The sequence below is a fragment of the Magnolia sinica genome, chromosome 13 (assembly GCF_029962835.1).
Source record: "Magnolia sinica isolate HGM2019 chromosome 13, MsV1, whole genome shotgun sequence".
NCBI classification, from domain to species: Eukaryota; Viridiplantae; Streptophyta; class Magnoliopsida; order Magnoliales; family Magnoliaceae; genus Magnolia; species Magnolia sinica.
Window position 1 is genome coordinate 21,473,772 of NC_080585.1, and position 19,958 is coordinate 21,493,729.

General features: G+C 38.0%; 1 protein-coding gene and 1 non-coding gene across 2 annotated transcripts; both read right to left on the reverse strand.

The window, feature by feature from the left end:
• Positions 1-2,693: 2,693 nt before the first annotated feature.
• Positions 2,694-2,800, reverse strand: LOC131224430 (small nucleolar RNA R71). The gene has a single exon (XR_009160915.1). It is a non-coding gene; the product is annotated as a small nucleolar RNA R71 (small nucleolar RNA).
• Positions 2,801-18,828: 16,028 nt separating this feature from the next.
• LOC131223186 (EG45-like domain containing protein) lies at positions 18,829-19,958 on the reverse strand. Its single transcript, XM_058218499.1, has 2 exons — positions 19,552-19,958; positions 18,829-19,430 (listed from the first exon to the last, which is right to left on the reverse strand). Exons 1-2 carry the CDS (start codon positions 19,884-19,886, stop codon positions 19,424-19,426), a joined length of 342 nt encoding a protein of 113 aa, XP_058074482.1. The 5' UTR covers positions 19,887-19,958; the 3' UTR covers positions 18,829-19,423.

The window sequence follows — 19,958 nt, forward strand, 5'->3', positions numbered from 1 at the left end:
ATACACATCTCCAATGAACCCAACATAGAAAACAGTGGGGATAGTGAGGCCTACCATTGAAAACTTCTAAATGCCACGAAAGTTTTAGATCAAGCTGATATTTGTGTTTTCTCTTATTTCATGTCTTTTTTAACTTTTGAACAGGTTGGATTTCAAATAAACATTATTGTGGGCCTTGGGATAGTTTCAATGGTGGGAATCACTCTCCCTATTGTTTTCCATGGTGGGTCCACTACAGATTTTTATTTGCCTCATTCTTTGACTAATGCCCTAAAATGATATTTCAAAATAGATGGACGGTGTGGATACAACACATATGTCATAGTAGGGCTCACAAAACTTGGTGACGTAGCTTGAGTAGTTTAAATGATTTTAAACTCGCAAGTATACGAATCAGATGTAAATATGGTACGTATTACGAGATCATTCCCACGAGGACTGGTTGTCACAATTTAAATCTACGATTCTTCTTAACTAATCCAACAAATAATTGAGCAAACTACCAACACAAATATACGGAAAGTAACGAGAATAATGAGGAAAATTCAATCAAGGAAAAGACTAGGACTTTCGAATCCACCCCTAATTATCCTAACCCTTGTTTTACCTGTTGATTCACCCTATTCAGATTGATATAAATTAAATAAATTACAAACATGTCCTTGGTCAGGCACACAGAATGTATAATCCCTTAAAGCATATGGATCACATCTTTCCATCCATGGTCAGGCATGAAGAGATGTAGATTCTTGTTTCTTCCTCTATAGGAAACCTGTTCATGGTCAGACACAAGCACATAGAATAATATTCTAAACAACATCCATAACTAGAATTTGGTTAAGCTCATAGCATGGAGAAGTACGGAGATTTCGGTTAAGCACACTAGAAACAAATCAATCAAATCAGATGAAATCAACACATAACAAGGGTTATTCAAATTAGGGGCTTCATTTCAACCCTAGCTAAAAGATTAGCAATCCATAAATTCAAATAAAAAGAAAGAAAAATAAAATTGATAAAAGGAGAATATCCTTCTCTCTCTTCTTTCTTCCTCTCTCTCTTTCTCTTCTCTTTCTTCTCTCTAAACCGAGCTCTCCCTGGATCTCCTCTCCCCCCTCGTCCACGTTTTGCATCTCTTTTTATAGCTGCTGGAGTGGCTGGAGTGGTGAAAATCGGATTTGGAAAGCTGTTGCATGCGCAGCGAAAGCCTTTTCGCAGCAAACTTTAGGGCTTCATAAGTCCCTTGTTCTTTGTACTTTATCCATAAAATCAACGTCTGGGACGTTTTTGGCTGGCCTATATGATGGACGGATTAGATCTTCCATCTGATCAAAGATGGTGGGCCACAACCGCCCGGAAGTCCGTCTTTCACGGACGTGCATAAGCCTACGCATGTACAACGCTGCGATGATTGGTGAGCCCCACAGAAGTGTTTTCGGGAAAATCCACCCCATACATTGGATTCAGGACGAAATTTTGTTCAAATATGGATGGTTTTGAACGTTCATTGACGCGGCCCAGAGAAGAAATCATGCTAAAATCAATTTAAACGTTGCAGGGCAGTCCGCTTGTGACCTCTGTACCGAACACGTGTGCACGTATGGGCACAAAATGTAAACATGGTTTTGCAGTTCTCGAATCCTTCTACATGATGAACGGTTTGGATTAGATGTACGTGCCATGGGTGGGCCCCACAGAGGTCCGTAAAAACGGACTTTCCGTCCGTTACACTAAATGAAAATAGCAACTGCCGTTTTGGAAAGCAGACACGGGTCAGCGCCTGCTGACCCGCCTTAGCTGGTTCCGTGCTCGGTGGGCACGTGTACATGGTGTACGCACATGCTGCACATACAGGGCCCTCTGTGATGCTTATGAGAAATCTTCACCGTCCATCTATTTTGTCTCCCTGATAAAGGGGTTGAGACCAAATTTGAAGCATATCCTGTTATCAGGTGGGCCCCACTTAATGAATTAAGGGGCTGATCTAGCCGTTGGGTCACTTCCTCAGTGATTTAATGGCTGAAATAAGATTGTCTTCAAAAGGAGGAGCTCTCAAATCTTCAGACATTCATCATCTCTTTTTCCGGGTTCTTCCTTCCAATTCTCGTTTACATAGCTTTCTCTTGTTTTTAGGAATTCATAATTTTTATTTTTAGTTTTATTTCTCTTAGATTGCATCTTAGTTTAGTTTTCTTTCTTATATTGCAATAACATAGTTTATGCTAGGACGTAGATCTCTGAACATAGAAATAGCACCTTTTGATCCTGAAATAGAAAGAACCTTTCGTAAAAGATTTAGAAACATCCTATTTGAAATGGCGGACGAGAATGGAACTAAAGCTCTTAGAGATTATTCTGCTCTTGTCCAATTCAATGCGCCTTCATGTATAGTGTTGCCCACTACCACGGCAGCACACTTTGAACTTAAACCTGGGGTCATACAATTGTTGCCCTCCTTTTATGGTTTAGATAAGGAGGATCCATATCATCATGTGAAAGAATTCTTAGACATTTGCTACACCTTTAAGTTCCAAAACTTTTCAGACGATTCGATCCGTTTGCGCCTTTTTCCTTTTTCTTTGAATGATAGGGCGAAAGTATGGTTGAATTCTCTAGGAGTTGGGTCTATCACTGCATAGGACCAACTGTCTAAGAAGTTCTTAAACAAGTTCTTCTCGGTTCACAAAACTAATGCTCTTCGTAGAGAAATTACGAATTTCACACAAAAAGAGGGTGAGCACTTTCATGAATGTTGGGAAAGATGGAAGGACTTACTTCTTAAATGTCCACACCATGGTTTTGAAAAGTGGCAATAAGTTCAATACTTCTATGACGGTCTGACACCCCAAAACCGTCGCATGATTGACGCCACCAGTGAAAGGTCATTCATGACCAAAAGTGATGTCGAAGCTTGGAATTTCTTTGAAACCTTGTGTGAAAACTCCCAGCAATGGGACTATTCAAATAGAGGTGAAAGAAGTCCTCAACCACTGAAGAAAGGGGGTATATATGAGGTACGAGTCATGCCAGATCTTTATGCCAAAATTGATAGCCTGACAAAGAAAGTGGATGCTTTAATGTTAAACAATGGACCTCCACAAACAACTCAAGTCGAGTCATGTGCCATATGTTCCAGTCTCGCCCATCCTACGCAGTCTTGTCCATCTAGTTCAGCATTCCAGAATTTCTCTCTGAACAAGTGAACGCTATAAACACTTTTAGGAGAACTGAGAATGATCCTTACTCAAACACCTACAACCCAGGGTGGGCTAGACATCCAAATTTCTCTTGGGCAAAAGGACCACAACAAGGAGGACCATCTGGAAATCCTCCTATGCAACCTTACTCCAAGTTGGCAGTCAACAACCTCAGCAGTTCCCGCAGTATCAACAAGTACCTCCACAATCTAGGAAACCATCTCTTGAGGACACACTCAATCTTTTTATGCAGAGTTCACTTCAATTTCAAAAAGACACCCAACATACTTTACTAGCTAACCAGCAAAGTTTACATGCAAATGCGCAATCCATTGCCAAGCTAGAAGTACAGTTGGGTCAACTTGCTGCCACATTGAGTGAGAGAGAGAAGGGCAAGTTTCCTAGTCAACCTGTGGCAAATCCAAAATGACAGTATAAGATTGGCTCAAATTCAAACCAAGAACAATATCATAAGCAAGTCAAATCAATCATTACCCTTAGGTCCGGTAAACAGATCAAGAACAAAGTAGAGACGCCTAGGGAAGAATCAAATTCCAAATCAGAAGATCAAAATGAAGCAGAGAGACATACTAATGCATTGAAAGCCCAAAAGCACTCTGACTCTCTAGGAACCACTCATGTGCCATCTTATGTGCCTAAAGCACATTTTCCTCAACGTCTGGCACCGGTTAAGAAAGGAAATAACTTTAATGAGATATTGGACATGTTTAAGCAAGTGCAAATCAACATTCCATTGCTTGATGCTATCAAGCAAGTTCCTGCTTACACTAAGTTTCTTAAAGATTTATGCACTCAAAAGCGTAAGATGAATGTTCATAAGAAGGTCTTCCTTACGGAGCAACTCAGCTCCATGATTCAACACAACACCCCTCCTAAATTTAGGGATCTGGGAGCTCCTACCATTTTGTGTGTCATAGGAGATCATAAGGTTGAGAAAGCATTGCTTGATTTAGGGGCGAGCGTCAATTTGTTATCATATTTTGTGTATGAGCAGCTAGGACTTGGTGAACTGAAATCAACCAAAATAACACTCCAACTAGCTGATAGATCTATCAAGGTGCCCCGTGGTGTTATTGAAGATGTGCTAATCCAAGTTGACAAGTTTTATTTTCCAATGAATTTCATCGTTCTAGATACTCAGCCTGTCCAGAATCCTACAAGTTAAATCCCGGTTATCTTAGGACGTTCATTCTTGGCCACATCCAATGCAATCATAAATTGCAGGAACAGAGTTATGAAGCTATCTTTTGGTAACATGAAGATTAAACTCAATGTTTTGAATGCTGGACAACAAATGTCAGACTCAGATGATATATTTGAAGTAAACATGATTGAGAGTCTAGTGCATGACTCTTTCCTTGAATCTTCCGAAGACGCTCTTGAGACTTGTTTAGCACATTTTGGCATAGATTTTGACATAAAAAGTTCCATCCAAGAAGTCAATGCATTGTTGACTCTAATCCGGAAATGGATACAACAAAATGAAAAGCTAGAGTGGAACTTCTTCCACCTTCTGAGTCTAAACTGGTCCCGTCTATTGAGAAACCACCCGAAGTCGACCTTAAAGAATTACCTGAAACTCTCAAGTATACATTTTTAGGACCTTCTGAAACCCTGCCTATCATCATAGCTGCTAACCTTGATAAAGAACAGGAGAGTAAATTGCTTAATGTTCTTAGAGAACATAAGGCAGCTATTGGGTGGACAATAGCGGACATAAAGGGAATAAGCCCCACTGTATGTATGTATCGTATTCATCTTAAAGAAAATGCAAAAACATCGCGTGAAATGCAAAGGAGGCTTAACCCTAACATGAAAGAGGTTGTTCGGGCTGAGGTGCTAAAATTGTTAGATGTTGGTGTCCTTTACCCCATTTCGGATAGCACATGGATCAGCCCAGTTCAAGTTGTTCCCAAAAAGTCTGGGATTATAATGAAAAAGAATGAGGATAATGAGTTAGTGCCAACTCGCATGACTACGGGTTGGCGAGTTTGTATTGATTACCGTAAATTGAACCTGGTCACAAGGAAGGATCACTTTCTTCTTCCTTTTATAGACCAGATGCTTGAGAGATTGGCAGGGCATAACTACTACTGTTTCCTGGATGGTTATTTCGGGTATAATCAGATTTCCATTGCTCCAGAGGATTAAGAAAAAACCACATTTATATGTCCGTTTGATACATATGCCTATCGGGGTATGCCATTTGGGTTGTGTAATGCGCCTGCGACCTTCCAACAATGCATGATGAGTATTTTTTCAGACATGGTTAAGCGTTTCCTTGAGATTTTCATGGATGATTTTTCAATTTTTGGCTCTTCATTTGATGAATATTTATACCATCTATCTCTTGTCTTGGAAAGATGTGAAAAAACGAACCTGGTATTGAATTGGGAAAAGTGTCATTTTATGGTTCAAAAGGGGATTGTACTCGGGCATGTTATTTCAAGTAAAGGCATTGAAGTTGATAAAGCCAAGATTGATTTAATTTCTAGTCTTCCTCCACCTAGAACGATTAAGGAGATTAGATCATTCTTAGGGCATGCGGGATTCTACAGGAGATTCATTAAGAATTTTAGCAAAATTTCTCGACCCTTATACAATTTACTAGCTAAAGATGTTGCTTTTGTCCTTAATGATGAGTGTCGGCAAGGTTTTGATAAGTTGAAGCATTTACTGACTTCTGCTCCAATCATCCAACCACCTGATTGGAGTTTACCTTTTGAGCTTATGTGTGATGCTTCGGATTATGTTGTTGGAGCCGTCCTAGGACAAAGATTGAACAAAATGTCTCATGTCATTTATTATGCTAGTAGAACTCTAAATGATGCACAGCTCAACTACTCTACCACTGAAAAAGAATTGTTGGCAGTAGTATTTGCTCTAGACAAATTCAGGTCGTATCTCATAGGGTCAAAGGTTATAGTGTTCTTAGATCATGCAGCATTGAAATATCTTCTTTCTAAAAAAGACGCTAAACCTCGATTGATTCGGTGGATTCTCTTGCTACAAGAATTCAATATTGAATTCGGGACAAAAAGGGTTCCGAAAATGTGGTAGCCGACCATTTGTCTAGACTTGTCTTAGAGTCCACAGTGGATCCTTTACCAATGAACGAGTCTTTCCCTGATGAACAACCTCTAACTATTTCTCAATTACCTTGGTATGCGGATATTGTAAACTATCTTATTACAGGTCAACTTCCTTCTCATTGGACTAAATAAGATAAAACCAAATTTCGTGCTGAGGTTAAACATTTCTTTTGAGACAACTCATACTTATTCAAAATTTGTCCTAATCAGATTATTAGGAGATGTGTGCCTGAGAGTGAGTTTCATAGTATAATCTCCTTTTGTCATGATCATGCATGTGGTGGTCATTTTGGTTTAAAGAAAATAGCTGCGAAAGTCTTACAAAGTAGATTTTATTGGCCTACACTATTTCGAGACACCCATGCCTTTTGCTCAACATGTGATAGATGCCAACGTACGGGTAATATTTTCCACAGGAACATGATGCCACTTACCAATATTCTCATTGTTGAAATATTTGATGTTTGGGGTATTGACTTCATGGGCCCATTTCCCCTGTCATTCGGTTATGTGTATATCCTTGTGGCCGTCGACTATGTCTCTAAGTGGATTGAAGCAGTGCCATGTAAAACGAATGATCACAAAGTTGTGGTCCGTTTCTTAAAAGAGAATATCTTTTCTCGTTTTGGCCCTCCTCGAGCAATTATAAGTGATGGGGGTACTCATTTTTGCAATAAACCGTTTGAATCTTTAATGAAGAAATATTCCATCACTCATAAAGTTGAAACGCCATATCATCTACAAACAAGTGGTCAAGTTGAGGTGTCAAATCGGGAGATTAAACAAATTTTAGAGAAAATGGTTCGCCCCGATCGTAAAGATTGGTCGCAAAGTTTGAATGATGCTCTTTGGGCATATCGTATGGCTTTCAAAACCTCGATTGGAATGTCTCCGTACAGGCTTGTCTTTGGGAAAGCCTGTCACTTACCTGTGGAATTAGAACATCATGCTTATTGGGCCATCAAAACTTTTAATTTTGATTTAAACAAGGCTGGATCACACTGTAAACTTCAACTCAATGAGTTAGAAGAAATTTGAAATGAGGCATATGAGAATGCAAAAATTTATAAAGAGCAGACAAAAATCTTCCATGACAAATCAATTCTTCGCAAGACATTTGAACCGAACCAGAAAGTATTATTGTACAATTCCAGGCTACGCCTCTTTCCTGAAAAACTACGTTCGCGATGGTATGGTCCTTATCGAGTAGTACAAGTATTTCCTCATGGAGCAGTTGAGATTCAAAATCTAACAGACGGGAATATCTTCAAAGTAAATGGTCAACGGCTGAAACCATATTTAGATGATTTGGTGAACAAAGATGTTGAGGAAATTTATTTGGCGGACCCAGGTTATCAAGATTGATTAATTCATGGTCCATTCTTGTCTGGCTGAAGACGTTAAACTTAGCGCTCCTGGGAGGCAACCCAGTTTTTCATTCCATTTCACTTTTCTCATTCATTAGTTCAATGTTTATGGATAGTATTGCTGCAAACCCTCACGAGACTACAACTCGTCTACTAGGGGTAACCTAGGGGTTTAAAGGCTTGTTGCATACGCTAAATACAATCGAGAGCACCTGCGAAAGTGGTATAGGTAGGATTTTCTTTTTGCGTTTTTATCATTTTGCTTTTGTTGATTTCTCTCTTATGCTAACTCGCTCTTACATGGATATTTTTTGGAAAGCCTCTAGATTCTTTCATACAGGTACTATTTGTCCATCACTCCTCTTTTACTTTTGTTGTCTTATGAGCAATGCATGTTTATTTCTTTTACATTGAGGATAATGTAGATTTTAGGTTGGGGGTGGGCGATTAGGTTACCTCATCAGTATTTTCTTGATCTTAAGCACAAATTGTGAAAATTTTTAAATTTTTCTGAAATTTCTTGTGCATTTGAAGTGATTTTGAAGGATAAGTGTGATTTTAACATTGCAAGGTACAGAATGTCGGTAATTTATAACTCTTGGATTCAGCCATCCGTTAGATTTCACAGTTAAGTTTGAATTGTTAACCCATGATTAGAACTTTTAAACATTAATTGAGTTATGATCTCACATATCACATCTCGGTTGCATATTAAGGTTCCGTGTCAACATTGAATAATTAACTTGGTAATCACTAAGCATGAAAGGAACCAGCCTGAATTTTTTTATTTTTTTTTAGCTTCGGTCTATAGATAAGAATTGAAAGAAAGGGTAAGTCATATAATCTTCACCATAGGTTTGCTCCTTATAGGTGTAGATTCGATTCCCTATGGTTGTCATTTGAAAAAGTTAGGCGACAAGTTTTCGCCAAAGGTTTGCTCCCTATAGGTGAGGACTTGATTCCCCTCCTTGGCGTTACTGTTCAAAAAAAAAAAAAATCAAGGGCTGATAGAATGAAAAGTTAACCTATCAGGCAAGTGTTGGTTTCAGTTGTCATGCATTCCGTTATTAATTACTAATGATATCATGAAATTGACAATTAGATCTCTTAATGATAGTAAGCTGAGATTACACTATACACTCGTGGAACTCAATGTTTAGAATATTCTCATTAATGGATTAATTTTTTTGAATTTGATTATGAAGTTTACCGTGAGCTTCATTCCAGAAAGAAAAATTCTGCTCACCATTCATGAATCTTAGAATTCTCGCATCTCAACCATTTGATCACAAGTCACTTGGGTTTACAGGAATTGTCGAGTATTTCTGAAATTATTTTTCGCATGTTTTGCTCGGGACTAACAAAATGCTAGTTGGGGGTTATGATAAGGGTCGAATATTGCATATCAAACCCTAATTATTTCCTGATTTTAAGTACATGATAATGCTTAATGGAATATTTTAATCATATTTTTGTTGTAGGGTGTAATCAGAAGCATTGACTGAAAAAAGTACTAAAAGCGTGGATTTGATGCTCCGAAGCCACCAAAGCAAGGGACGGACCCCAGGGGACCAAGATCAACGAATTTACATGCTAGGGATCCAAGAAAATCAAGCCGCTCACATTAAAAAGGCTTGAAAATGGTCTAGAGTGCAAGATCACATAGTACCTGCCATCCGATTGACACGAAACTCCATACATGAGATGGGGATCATAAATTAACCGTACAAATTAAATTTCAACCATTGAATCACTGAGGAAGTGGCCCAACAGCTAGATCAGTCCCTTAATTCATTAAGTGGGGCCCACTTGATAACAAGATATGCTTCAAATTTGGTCTCAACCCCTTAATCGGGGAGACAAAATAGATGGACGGTGAAGATTTCTCATAAGCATCACAGAGGGCCCTGTATGTGCAGCATGTGCGTACACCATGTACACGTGCCCACCGAGCACGGAAACAGCAAAGGCGGGTCAGCAGGCGCTGACCCTTGTCTGCTTTCCAAAACGGCAGTTGCCGTTTTCATTTAGCATAACAGACGGAAAGTCCGTTTTTACGGACCTCTGTGGGGCCCACCCACGGCACGTACGTCTAATTCAAACCGTTCATCGTGTAGAAGGATTCGAGAACTGCAAAACCATGTTTACATTTTGTGCCCATACGTGCACACGTGTTCGGTACAGAGGCCACAAGCGGACTGCCCTGCAACGTTCAAATTGATTTTAGCATGATTTCTTCTCTGGGCCGCGTCAATGGACGTTCAAAACCATCCATATTTAAACGAAATTTCATCCTGAATCCAATGTACGGGACGGATTTTCCCAAAAACACTTTTGTGGGGCTCACCGATCATCGCAGCGTTGTACGTGCGTAGGCTTACACACGTCCGTGAAAGACGGACTTCCGGGCAGTTGTGGCCCACCATCTTTAATCATATGGAAGATCTGATCCATCCATCGTATAGGCCAGCCAAAAACGTCCCAGGAGACGTTGATTTTACGGATAAAGTACAAAGAACAAGAGACTTATGAAGCCCCAAAGTTTGCTGCGAAAAGGCTTTCGCTGCGCATGCGACAGCTTTCCAAATCCGATTTTCACCACTCTAGCCACTCCATCAGCTATAAAAAGAGGTGCAAAACGTGGACGAGGGGGGAGAGGAGATACAGGGAGAGCTCGGTTTGGAGAGAAGAAAGAGAAGAGAAAGAGAGAGAGGAAGAAAGAAGAGAGAGAAGGATTGTTAATCTTTTAGCTAGGGCTGAAATGAAGCTCCTAATTTGAATAACCCTTGTTATGTGTTGATTTCATCTGATTTGATTGATTTGTTTCTAGTATGCTTAACCGAAATCTCCGTACTTGTCCATGCTATGAGCTTAACCAAATTCTAATTATGGATGTTGTTTGGAATATTATTCTATGTGCTTGTGTCTGACCATGAACAGGTTTCCTATAGAGGAAGAAACAAGAATCTACATATCTTCATGCCTGACCATGGATGGAAAGATGTATCCATATGCTTTAAGGGATTATACATTCTGTGTGCCCGACCAAGGACATAGTTTGTGATTTATTTAATTTATATCAATTTGAATAGGGTGAATCAACAGGTAAAACAAGGGTTAGGATAATTAGGGGGTGGATTCGAAAGTCCTAGTCTTCTCCTTGATTGAATTTTCTTCATTATTCTCGATTACTTTTCGTATATTTGTGTTAGTAGTTTGCTCAATTATTTGTTGGATTAGTTAAGAAGAATCGTAGATTTAAATTGTGACAACCAGTCCTCGTGGGAACGATCTCGTAATACGTACCATATTTACATCTGATTCGTATACTTGCGAGTTTAAAATTATTTAAATCAGATTGGTTTAAAAATAAAACATCAAGTTTTTATCTCCCCGATTAAGGGGTTGAGACCAAATTTGAAGCATATCCTATTATTAAGTGGGCCCCACTTAATGAATTAAGGGGCTGATCTAGCCGTTGGGCCACTTCCTTAGTGATTCAATGGCTGAAATTTAATTTGTATGGTTAATTTATGATCCTCATCCCATGTTTGGAGTTTCGTGTCAATCGGATGGCAGGTACTATGTGATCTTGCAATCTGGACCATTTTCGGGCCTTTTTAATGTGAGCGGCTTAATTTTCTTAGATCCCTGGCGTGTAAATCCGTTGATCTTGGTCCCCTGGGTTCGTTTCTTGCTTTGGTGGCTTCGGAGCATCAAATCCATGGTTTTAGTACTTTTTTTAGTCAATGCTCCTGATTACACCCTACAACAAAAACACGATTAAAATGTTCCATTAAGCATTATCATGTACGTAAAATCAGGCAATAATTAGGGTCTGATATACAATATTCGACCCTTATCAAGTAGCCGACTCACTACTCAACTGTGCATACATCTACTTCCAGATTAAAAGGGGAGGCAGATTGGCTAGTGTACCTCACCCTGTATTGATGTTAGCAAGTTTTTTTTAGTCTAATCATGAGGTATGTGTTATATATATCCAAACCGTCCATCCATTTGGTGAGCTCGTTTTAAGGCTTTGGATGAAAAATAAGACAGATCTAACTATCAATTGGACCACACTGCAAAAAGTAGTGTGAGATTGAACGTCTACCATTGAAACCCTTTTTGGGTCACAGAAGTTTTGGATCAGTATGATTTTTTTTTTCCCTCTTCATTCAGGTCCTTTTGACCTTATGAACAAATTGGATAGAAAATAAATGTTATGGTAGGCCCTACAAAATTTTCAACAGTGAAAATCATTATCTCTGCTGTTATTTGTGGGGTGGTCCAGATAATCTTTGGATATGATTCATTTTTTTAATAATGCTCTAAAATGATCTCTAAAAATAGATGAACCATATAGATATAATAAATACATCAGTGTGGGCCATGTAACTTTGATCTCCTTTAAACCGTTCGTAGAACTCGGAGCTGGAGGAGCGTAACACGGATTGCGACCTACCACCTCTCGGATGATAATCCGTCCGAGCAGGGCTCTGTGGGGCCCAACGTGATGTAAGTGTTTTATATCCATGCCATTCAACGATTTTCTCAGATCATTTTAATATATGAACCAAAAAATTAGGCAGGTTCAAGGCTTAAGTGGACCACAAGGTGGGGATTGAACTTCCACCATTAAAAACTTCTTACGAGCTAGAGAAGTTTGGGATGGAGCTCATATTTGTGTTTTCACTTCATCCACGTCTACATGACCTTATGAATAGGTTGGATGGTAAAAATTCAGTAACAACTTATTTTTTCCTACACTTCCGCGCCCTAGGAGTTTGTAACGGTAGAAATTCAATAACAACTGTTTTCCCATGGTGTGGTCCATCTTGGATTCAGATATAACTTATTTTTTTTTTGTAAATCCCTTAAACTATATTTCAAAATGGATGGATGGCATGGATAGAAAATATGCATCATGGTAGGGTCCACAGAGCACCAGTTTTGTTTCTCCAGATTTCCTATAAAATATATGTCGTGTTTCTTCAGTTTCCTATAAAATCTCCACGTTGTTTAAAACTTTTATCATTTGACCAATAATGTGCCGCCAACACTCGACCTTACGAAAGGTATAATACGATCGACCGTATAGTACCTTTTCCCATATATATATATATATACACACACACACACACACACACACACACACATACACACACACACACACACACACATATGGAAATGGTACTATGAGGTCGACGTCATGGGAACTTTTTTGAGAACCCATCATACGTGATGTAGATCCAAAATCCGAACCGTTCATGTGAAGCAGCACCTCGTGAAACCCCTTGTGCCCAAGTTTTACTTTGATCTAAAACTTTGATGGCCCATGAAAAATGAAAACAGTTTCCTCCCTTGATTTGCATTTCTCTTTGCTATGGCCCACCAGAATTTTAGATCAGGGTGAAAATTTGTCACATGAGGTTTCATGGGATTCCGCATCACATGGACCGTTCAAATTAGACACCCATGACACGTGTGCAAAGGTGCGCACGTGCGTAGGTGCGCAGGGGAGCATGACTCTCTCTCTCTCTCTCTCTATACACTCTCTCTTCTATATATATTTATATATATATATATATATATATATATATATATATATATATATATATATATATAAACCCACATTGTATTTATTTATTAGTAAAAGTGACCGTATGTTAACCTAGTTACGTGATTACACTCTTAAACATGTAATTATCCTAATCGTGTCTCACCATCTAACTGCATAACCCACTTGTATCATTCAATTAAGTCACCCAACTATCAAAGAAAACTGTCCATTTCATAGCTTATAAAGAGAAATCTAAATCTACTGGTTAGTATCCAAATGGAACCCCCACGCATGTCACGTGAGATCCAAAGAGAGGGAGCCATTGAAATTCTATTTTTGGTCCAACATCAAGGATCATAAGTTGATATTAGACTCATTATGTAGAGCTTGTCAAGTAGTAGGCAATAGGCAAGTTCTACATCAATATAACAGTCTGAGTATAAAATACACCTGATTGAACATTGAAAGATGAAAAGGAAGAAAGTATGAAGGTGTGAAAGTAATAATGGAAAATAATGAAATAGAGGAATATAAGTGAGTATTAATCATGCACCCATTTCATTCATATCTAGTCATCCATCCTTCGATCCCATCAACTATCTCAACCGTTCATCATCAATGGCAATTTAACATAACTTATTTCCCCAACCACCCTTCAATCCAATCAACTTATTCATCGGCCCATCATATGTCTCAATCATTTATCCAAACCAAGTCTTCATTCTAAACCACTCTTTCACCCGTTTGTTCATGCATGCATGTGCATTACATCTTATATGAATGTGTTACACACATTTACACCAGTTAACCAGTTAATCACTACATGAGTGTGTGTCCATGTATAGCATATGCATGTGCGAATTTATCAAGCCAAGAGAATGGATGTGGGAGTCCATATCCCTTATTTTCCTTCAGCTTAAAACGATTCTCTTATTATTTTCGTTTTTTAAAAAAATAATAAGAAAAAGATAAGAATGAAGAAATGAATGGTCACCCTGCCCAATTTCTCCCAACGTGTGGCCCACTTAATCTCAGACCTTCTTCATTTTAGATTCATGCCCTATCTTAATATGATAAATCAAGGGGACGGGCTGGATTTTTTTAAACAAACATCGTAGTGGGCCATTGATTTTAATTGTCAAAAAAAAAATAATAGATAAAACATTTACATTAAATATCGCACATTACCGTGTGCTGAGGGGAGTCTCGCTCGAATTTCTCTATCACTTCCGTCTTCTTCTCACCATAAGCTATTCATGGGAACCATCACATCTTCATCCTATTACGGTGAGGCTCAAACCAATGATCTAGACCATCCATTGGACTGCCCTACCAAATCAACCACCCCTTATATAAAAAATTTCTATAACATACATGTTTTCGGTCAACACATTACTACCAAGACTCTCCTTCCACTATTCTTCTTCACATCTTTATGACAGTAATGGCAGATTAAATGCAGCAACTTTAAAAAATAATAATAAATAAATAAATAAATAACATCAAAAAACTGTCAGAGAAAACAAGAAAGAGAGAGAGAGAGAGAGAGAGAGAGAGAGAGAGAGAGAGATATGATGTTATGAATCTGTCAATTAGGCTATTTTCATTATTGAATTCGAGTCAATCATAGGCCAGGTTCAGATAAATCCAGTGAACTAAGTGGGTGATCCAATCTCATATGTGGACTTTTTAGATACTTGTTTATTTATATATATTTTAAAATCTTTTTATTTATCTTTTAAATATTTTAAGAAATTCATATTTATTTGCTAAATATATTTTGTTGATGGGCATATGAAAATATAATGATCATATCAATTTATTTAAAACAAAGAAAATTTCTAGATTATATATTTTAATATATGAGTTTATGAAGTAATGAATTTATTTAAATTAGTAAATTTGAATTAATTCCAAGATACTCTTAATTAATGATTATGTTAATTATTAAATTTAATCGTGTAATTGATCCGAATTATAAAAATAAATAAATATTCAAGTTAAAAGGTCATCCAAAATTTAAATTCCAATACTTAGAATTAATTAAAATAAAAAAATAATAATTAAAATTTGAATATGTAAAAATAATAGTATCTAAAGTCGAAATTAATAATTTGCTTTAACTTATTAAATTTAGATATAAAAACTGAATAAAATTATGAATTTAAAATATTTGATTTAAAATAAAAAGATAAAATAATAATTACTTTAATTTAAGATAGTTTAACTTAAATTATTAAATAATAATTTAATTACATTGTTAATTTTATGAATTTATGGAATCTGATTAATATATATATATATATATATATATATATATATATATATATATATATATATATATTTATATATATATAAAGATTAAAATCTGAATTTTAATTCTAAAATTTTAAAAAATTAATTAATTTAAATATTAAATGAATTTAAATTTAAGAAAATTTTCAAAATGTTGGAATTGAAACTAAATTGATTAGATTTCTATATTTTGAAATTTTAGAAATTAATATATTTAAAACTTTATTAAATTGAAATTTTAATAAAATATAATATTATATTTTAAACTTAAAAATCTTCTCCTTATAGTTCAAAATTTTTGTTTAAATTAAAATTTAAATAAACTTATCGATTAAACCTAAGTATGATTAAAGTGGTCAATTTTGGAGAAATCAACAAAAAGACACGGCATTGATTATCTAATCCAAATGATTTTTTGTCCGTAGGTAATGCCACTGGTAGGGATGTCAATGGGCCAGGCTGGCCCATCTAATACTCGGCTTGGGCTAAAGTATCAGGCCGGAGAATCAAGTTATGCCTTAAATTTTAAGCCCGTTTTAAATCTGGATCAGGCTTAGACTAAGAAGTCCAAAAGCCCATTAGCCCGACTTAACCCTTTTGGCTTTACACATGAATTTTAAATTTCAAATAATTTTAATGAGTTCCAATTTCAAATTTTCAATAGCTTCATAGGGTTTCATGTTTCACTAGAGGTTATCTTAGACCTTGGGTTGCCTGCTCGGGTGGGCCCCAAAATGATGTTTATTTGCAATTCACCCCAGCCAATAGGTGTGTCACTCCTTTGCTCATTATCAAAATATAAGCTTTTTCTATATTTCAAGCGGAAAACATGATTAGAAAGAGTGTACAACGCAACAATCACCTTCCAAATTGTTTTTCTTTTTGTGACCCAACTAAATAACTTATTGGCTTATATATTTAGTATCTAGTGCTAAGTTTTAGTGTGGTATCTAATAATTGAGTGAATTTTCTATAATCACCATGGTGGACCCTATAAATATCAAGGGTGGACATCTCTCTTCTACCTTTTCTCTTAGTGTGGTCCACATGAATAATGGGTCAGGTTAATTTTTTGTCCATGGGCCTAAAGTATTAGTGCACATCTAATGGTCAAAGTGGATCTTACATACATATCAGAGTGTGCCCCTAAAAATAAAGGTTCTCATCCTAACAAGAGTTATTTTATGTACACAGCATAGAGCAGTCATTATTAGACGACTTTTCAGAAAGGACCAGTAGCTTAGGTGGGCTCCACCTTTGTTTTGATCTTAGATCCACCTGGACCATCAGATGTGTCACACTATGAGAGCCTATATCCCAAACATCAGCCGCTTCTGTGTTTAAGGTGGACCACATGATTGCAAACATTATACAGGCCCGTCATGGCATGAGCTGGTATGGGCTTTGGTTTAACAATACGAGCCGGGCTTGAACAGACGTTGGCCGGGCCCGTTGAGACCGCTTCGCCAGTGGGCAACCGCGACGAGATCGATTGCTCCCAAACCCCCTTCTCCTCTCTCCCAAACCCGCCGTGTCGCAGACGAATTCTCCGATATTCTCAAAACCCATCAATCATGGGACCAAATCCTCGAAACCCAATTCGCCCAAGACCCCGAAATCGCCGTCTCTGACTTCTTGGATCGAAATCGCCGTCTCTGACTGGGCCTCATGCAGTTCAGCAGGGCCTCTCGCCGGAACGACGGATCTCCCGACGCTTCCACTTATTCCGCCCTCTTCAAGATCATAGTCCGATCATCAGAGTTTCAAGAAATCGAATCCGTGCTTGTAAAGATGAAGAGTGAAAATAAAACTCCGAGCTGCGAAGCGTTCGATGCTCTAGTCAAAGCCTTTTCCGATTCTGGGTCTGTCGAGAAAGCCCATCAGCTCTCCGGTTGTGACGGAAACGCATTGCTGTTTGCCAAGCTTCTTTGCCTCAAATTCGTTGCTTTCTCCTTTGATTGCCCGTGGGCAGATTAACATTGCTTGCCAAGTATATGACTAAATGCTCAAAAGAGATGGAAATGGTGATGGTGATGGTTGTATTGGTAACTACAATACTTGTATAATGGTGAGCGGATTGTGTCGGGAAGGGAAAGTTGATGAAAGCAGGAATATGATTGAGGACGGAGGGGGAGATGGATGAATTCAGAATGTCACCTTTTTACAATACGCTAATCAATGGGCATTGCAGGAAAGGAGATATTCGACATGCTTGTAACCTTTTCAGAAAAAAAAATAAATTTTGAAATAGAAGGGGATTGATGCCGAATAAGTTCAGTTATACTTATATCCCTCTTATTCACTTGTATTATAGGAATGGAGAGTTTGTTAAGATGTCGAATTTGCTCATCGAAATGATGAAAGGAGGCATGGACTGGATTTGGTGGTTTACAGAGCTCTCATTCATGGGCTCGTCATCACTGGTAAGATTGATGATGCGTCGGTGATCCATGATAAAATGTTAGAGAGGGGAGTGTTTCTGGATGTGGGTGATGCTGGAACAGAACATTCTTCCGGATGCATTTGTTTATGCTACTCTGGTTTATGGTTTCATTAGACACGGGAATCTTGATGAAGAAAAAATGGTGTTTGAGTTCATGGGAGATAAGGTATTGAGCCTGGAATGGTTGATTGCAATACCACTATCAAGGATTATTGTAAATTTGGGTTGATGAATGATGCGATCTCATGCATTGGTAATGTGATAAAGGACCAGCTTTATCCTGATAAATTTACTTACTCAACAGTTATACATGATATGTAAAACAAAACAACATGGATGGGGCTCTAAGGATATTTGGTCACATGTTGAAATGGAACAGAAGCCGAATATCATCACTTATTCCACGCTGATTAATGGATTTTGCCAGAAGGGAGATTTTCAGAGAGCCCAAGATCCATTTAGTGAGATGCAGCACTGTGGTTTGATTCCTAATGTAGTTCATATAGTATCCTTATCAGAAGCTTTTGTAAGGAAGGTAATCTTGAGAAGTCTACCTCATTTTTTGAAACAATGTGTTTTATTTTGAAACAAATGTACCCTCAACAATGTCACATATCGATGAGAAAAAAATAAAATAAAATTGTTATATTCATTTATTTCGAATATTTGTGCAAAGCAACTCTAATGGACCCAAGTACTCAACCACTAGTAATGGGTTTGCATAGAACAGGCCTCAGTGCTACATGACAAGCCTCTAGTTGGGTGTTAGCTACAATTGCAGATTCTGCATTTTCACTCCTTGGGGGGGAGCTTTTTGGCAATCAATGATCTGTGACAACCTGCTTCTATTGGGTTTGTGTTGTGGAAATCTGTTGTTTCACCAATCAATACAAGTACACTGATGAAGCATCTGACACAATCGCCTCCACAAACGGATTTCAATGGACCAGGCCTGGGGTCAGTTTCGGCTCAGATTTTGAACTAATTAGTCTGGCCTATTCAAATTTTGATTTTGCTAGGCCTGCCATGGCCCTTTGACAGCCCTACTTCCACAGATATTGGAATCCACAAGCCCTCACTCTGTTTCCATGTGATTTGGCCGGGATGTTTGGACTTGGTACACTGATCACACCGATACTGAATCCACTTGGGAGACAAGTGAGGCTTTGAACTTTGGTGGATTATGTATAGGAATTATATCCTCTAAATCCCTCTTAGTTTTGTTTCTCAGAAAAAAAGATATATATTAGCAAGCTGTCTACCATGCGATAACTTCTACTCAAAACAAATATCTTTCTTTATGAATATGTGATTTCAGGTAGAAAAGAAGGTAGAGAAAGCCGGTATACAGCACTTCCTTATTAAAAGATACATTAAAATGGGTTAGGTGATGGCATGTGATAGAACTGTTGTTGGCCACACATCAAGGAGCTCGCAATACATCAGATCCTGCATACCCATTGGAGAGGAGATCCAGATCAGTAAGATTAAGTATAAGACTGCATGTATATCCTACATACCTTTCAAGAGAAGGAATGAATATAATTATGATGTGTGAGAGAGAAATTACTGAGCAAAATTGATGCCGACTTTGGTGTTGGGGGTCCTCGAAATGGCCTCAAAGGCTATGTTAGATAAGACCAGCATAGCTGGGCATGGATTGTTTCGACACAAATCGACAATCTCTACTTCTATAGTGCCGTCTTTGCATGGGTGCCTGAGGCCGCTCAAGCACTGGATTTGGTACTTCCGACCACATGCCGCACCATTGTCCCACACCGCTTGGCTCGCCGCAGCAAATAAACCATTCTCTGGAAACTGTTCTCTGTTGTAGCCCCGGCATCTTGTGGCTGCATCAAGGAAAATTACCATTAATATAAGATGAAGCAAAATCCTTGGTTGCATTGTTGTAGCAGTGAATGTTGTATCATTTATTAGTTTTGAGCACCACTTCAATCCAGTGTGTGTACTGAGAAA

Coding starts and splice junctions, on each gene's coding strand:
- LOC131223186 (XM_058218499.1), bottom strand. CDS start 19,886: ATGCAACCAAGGATTTTGCTTCATCTTATATTAATGGTAATTTTCCTT.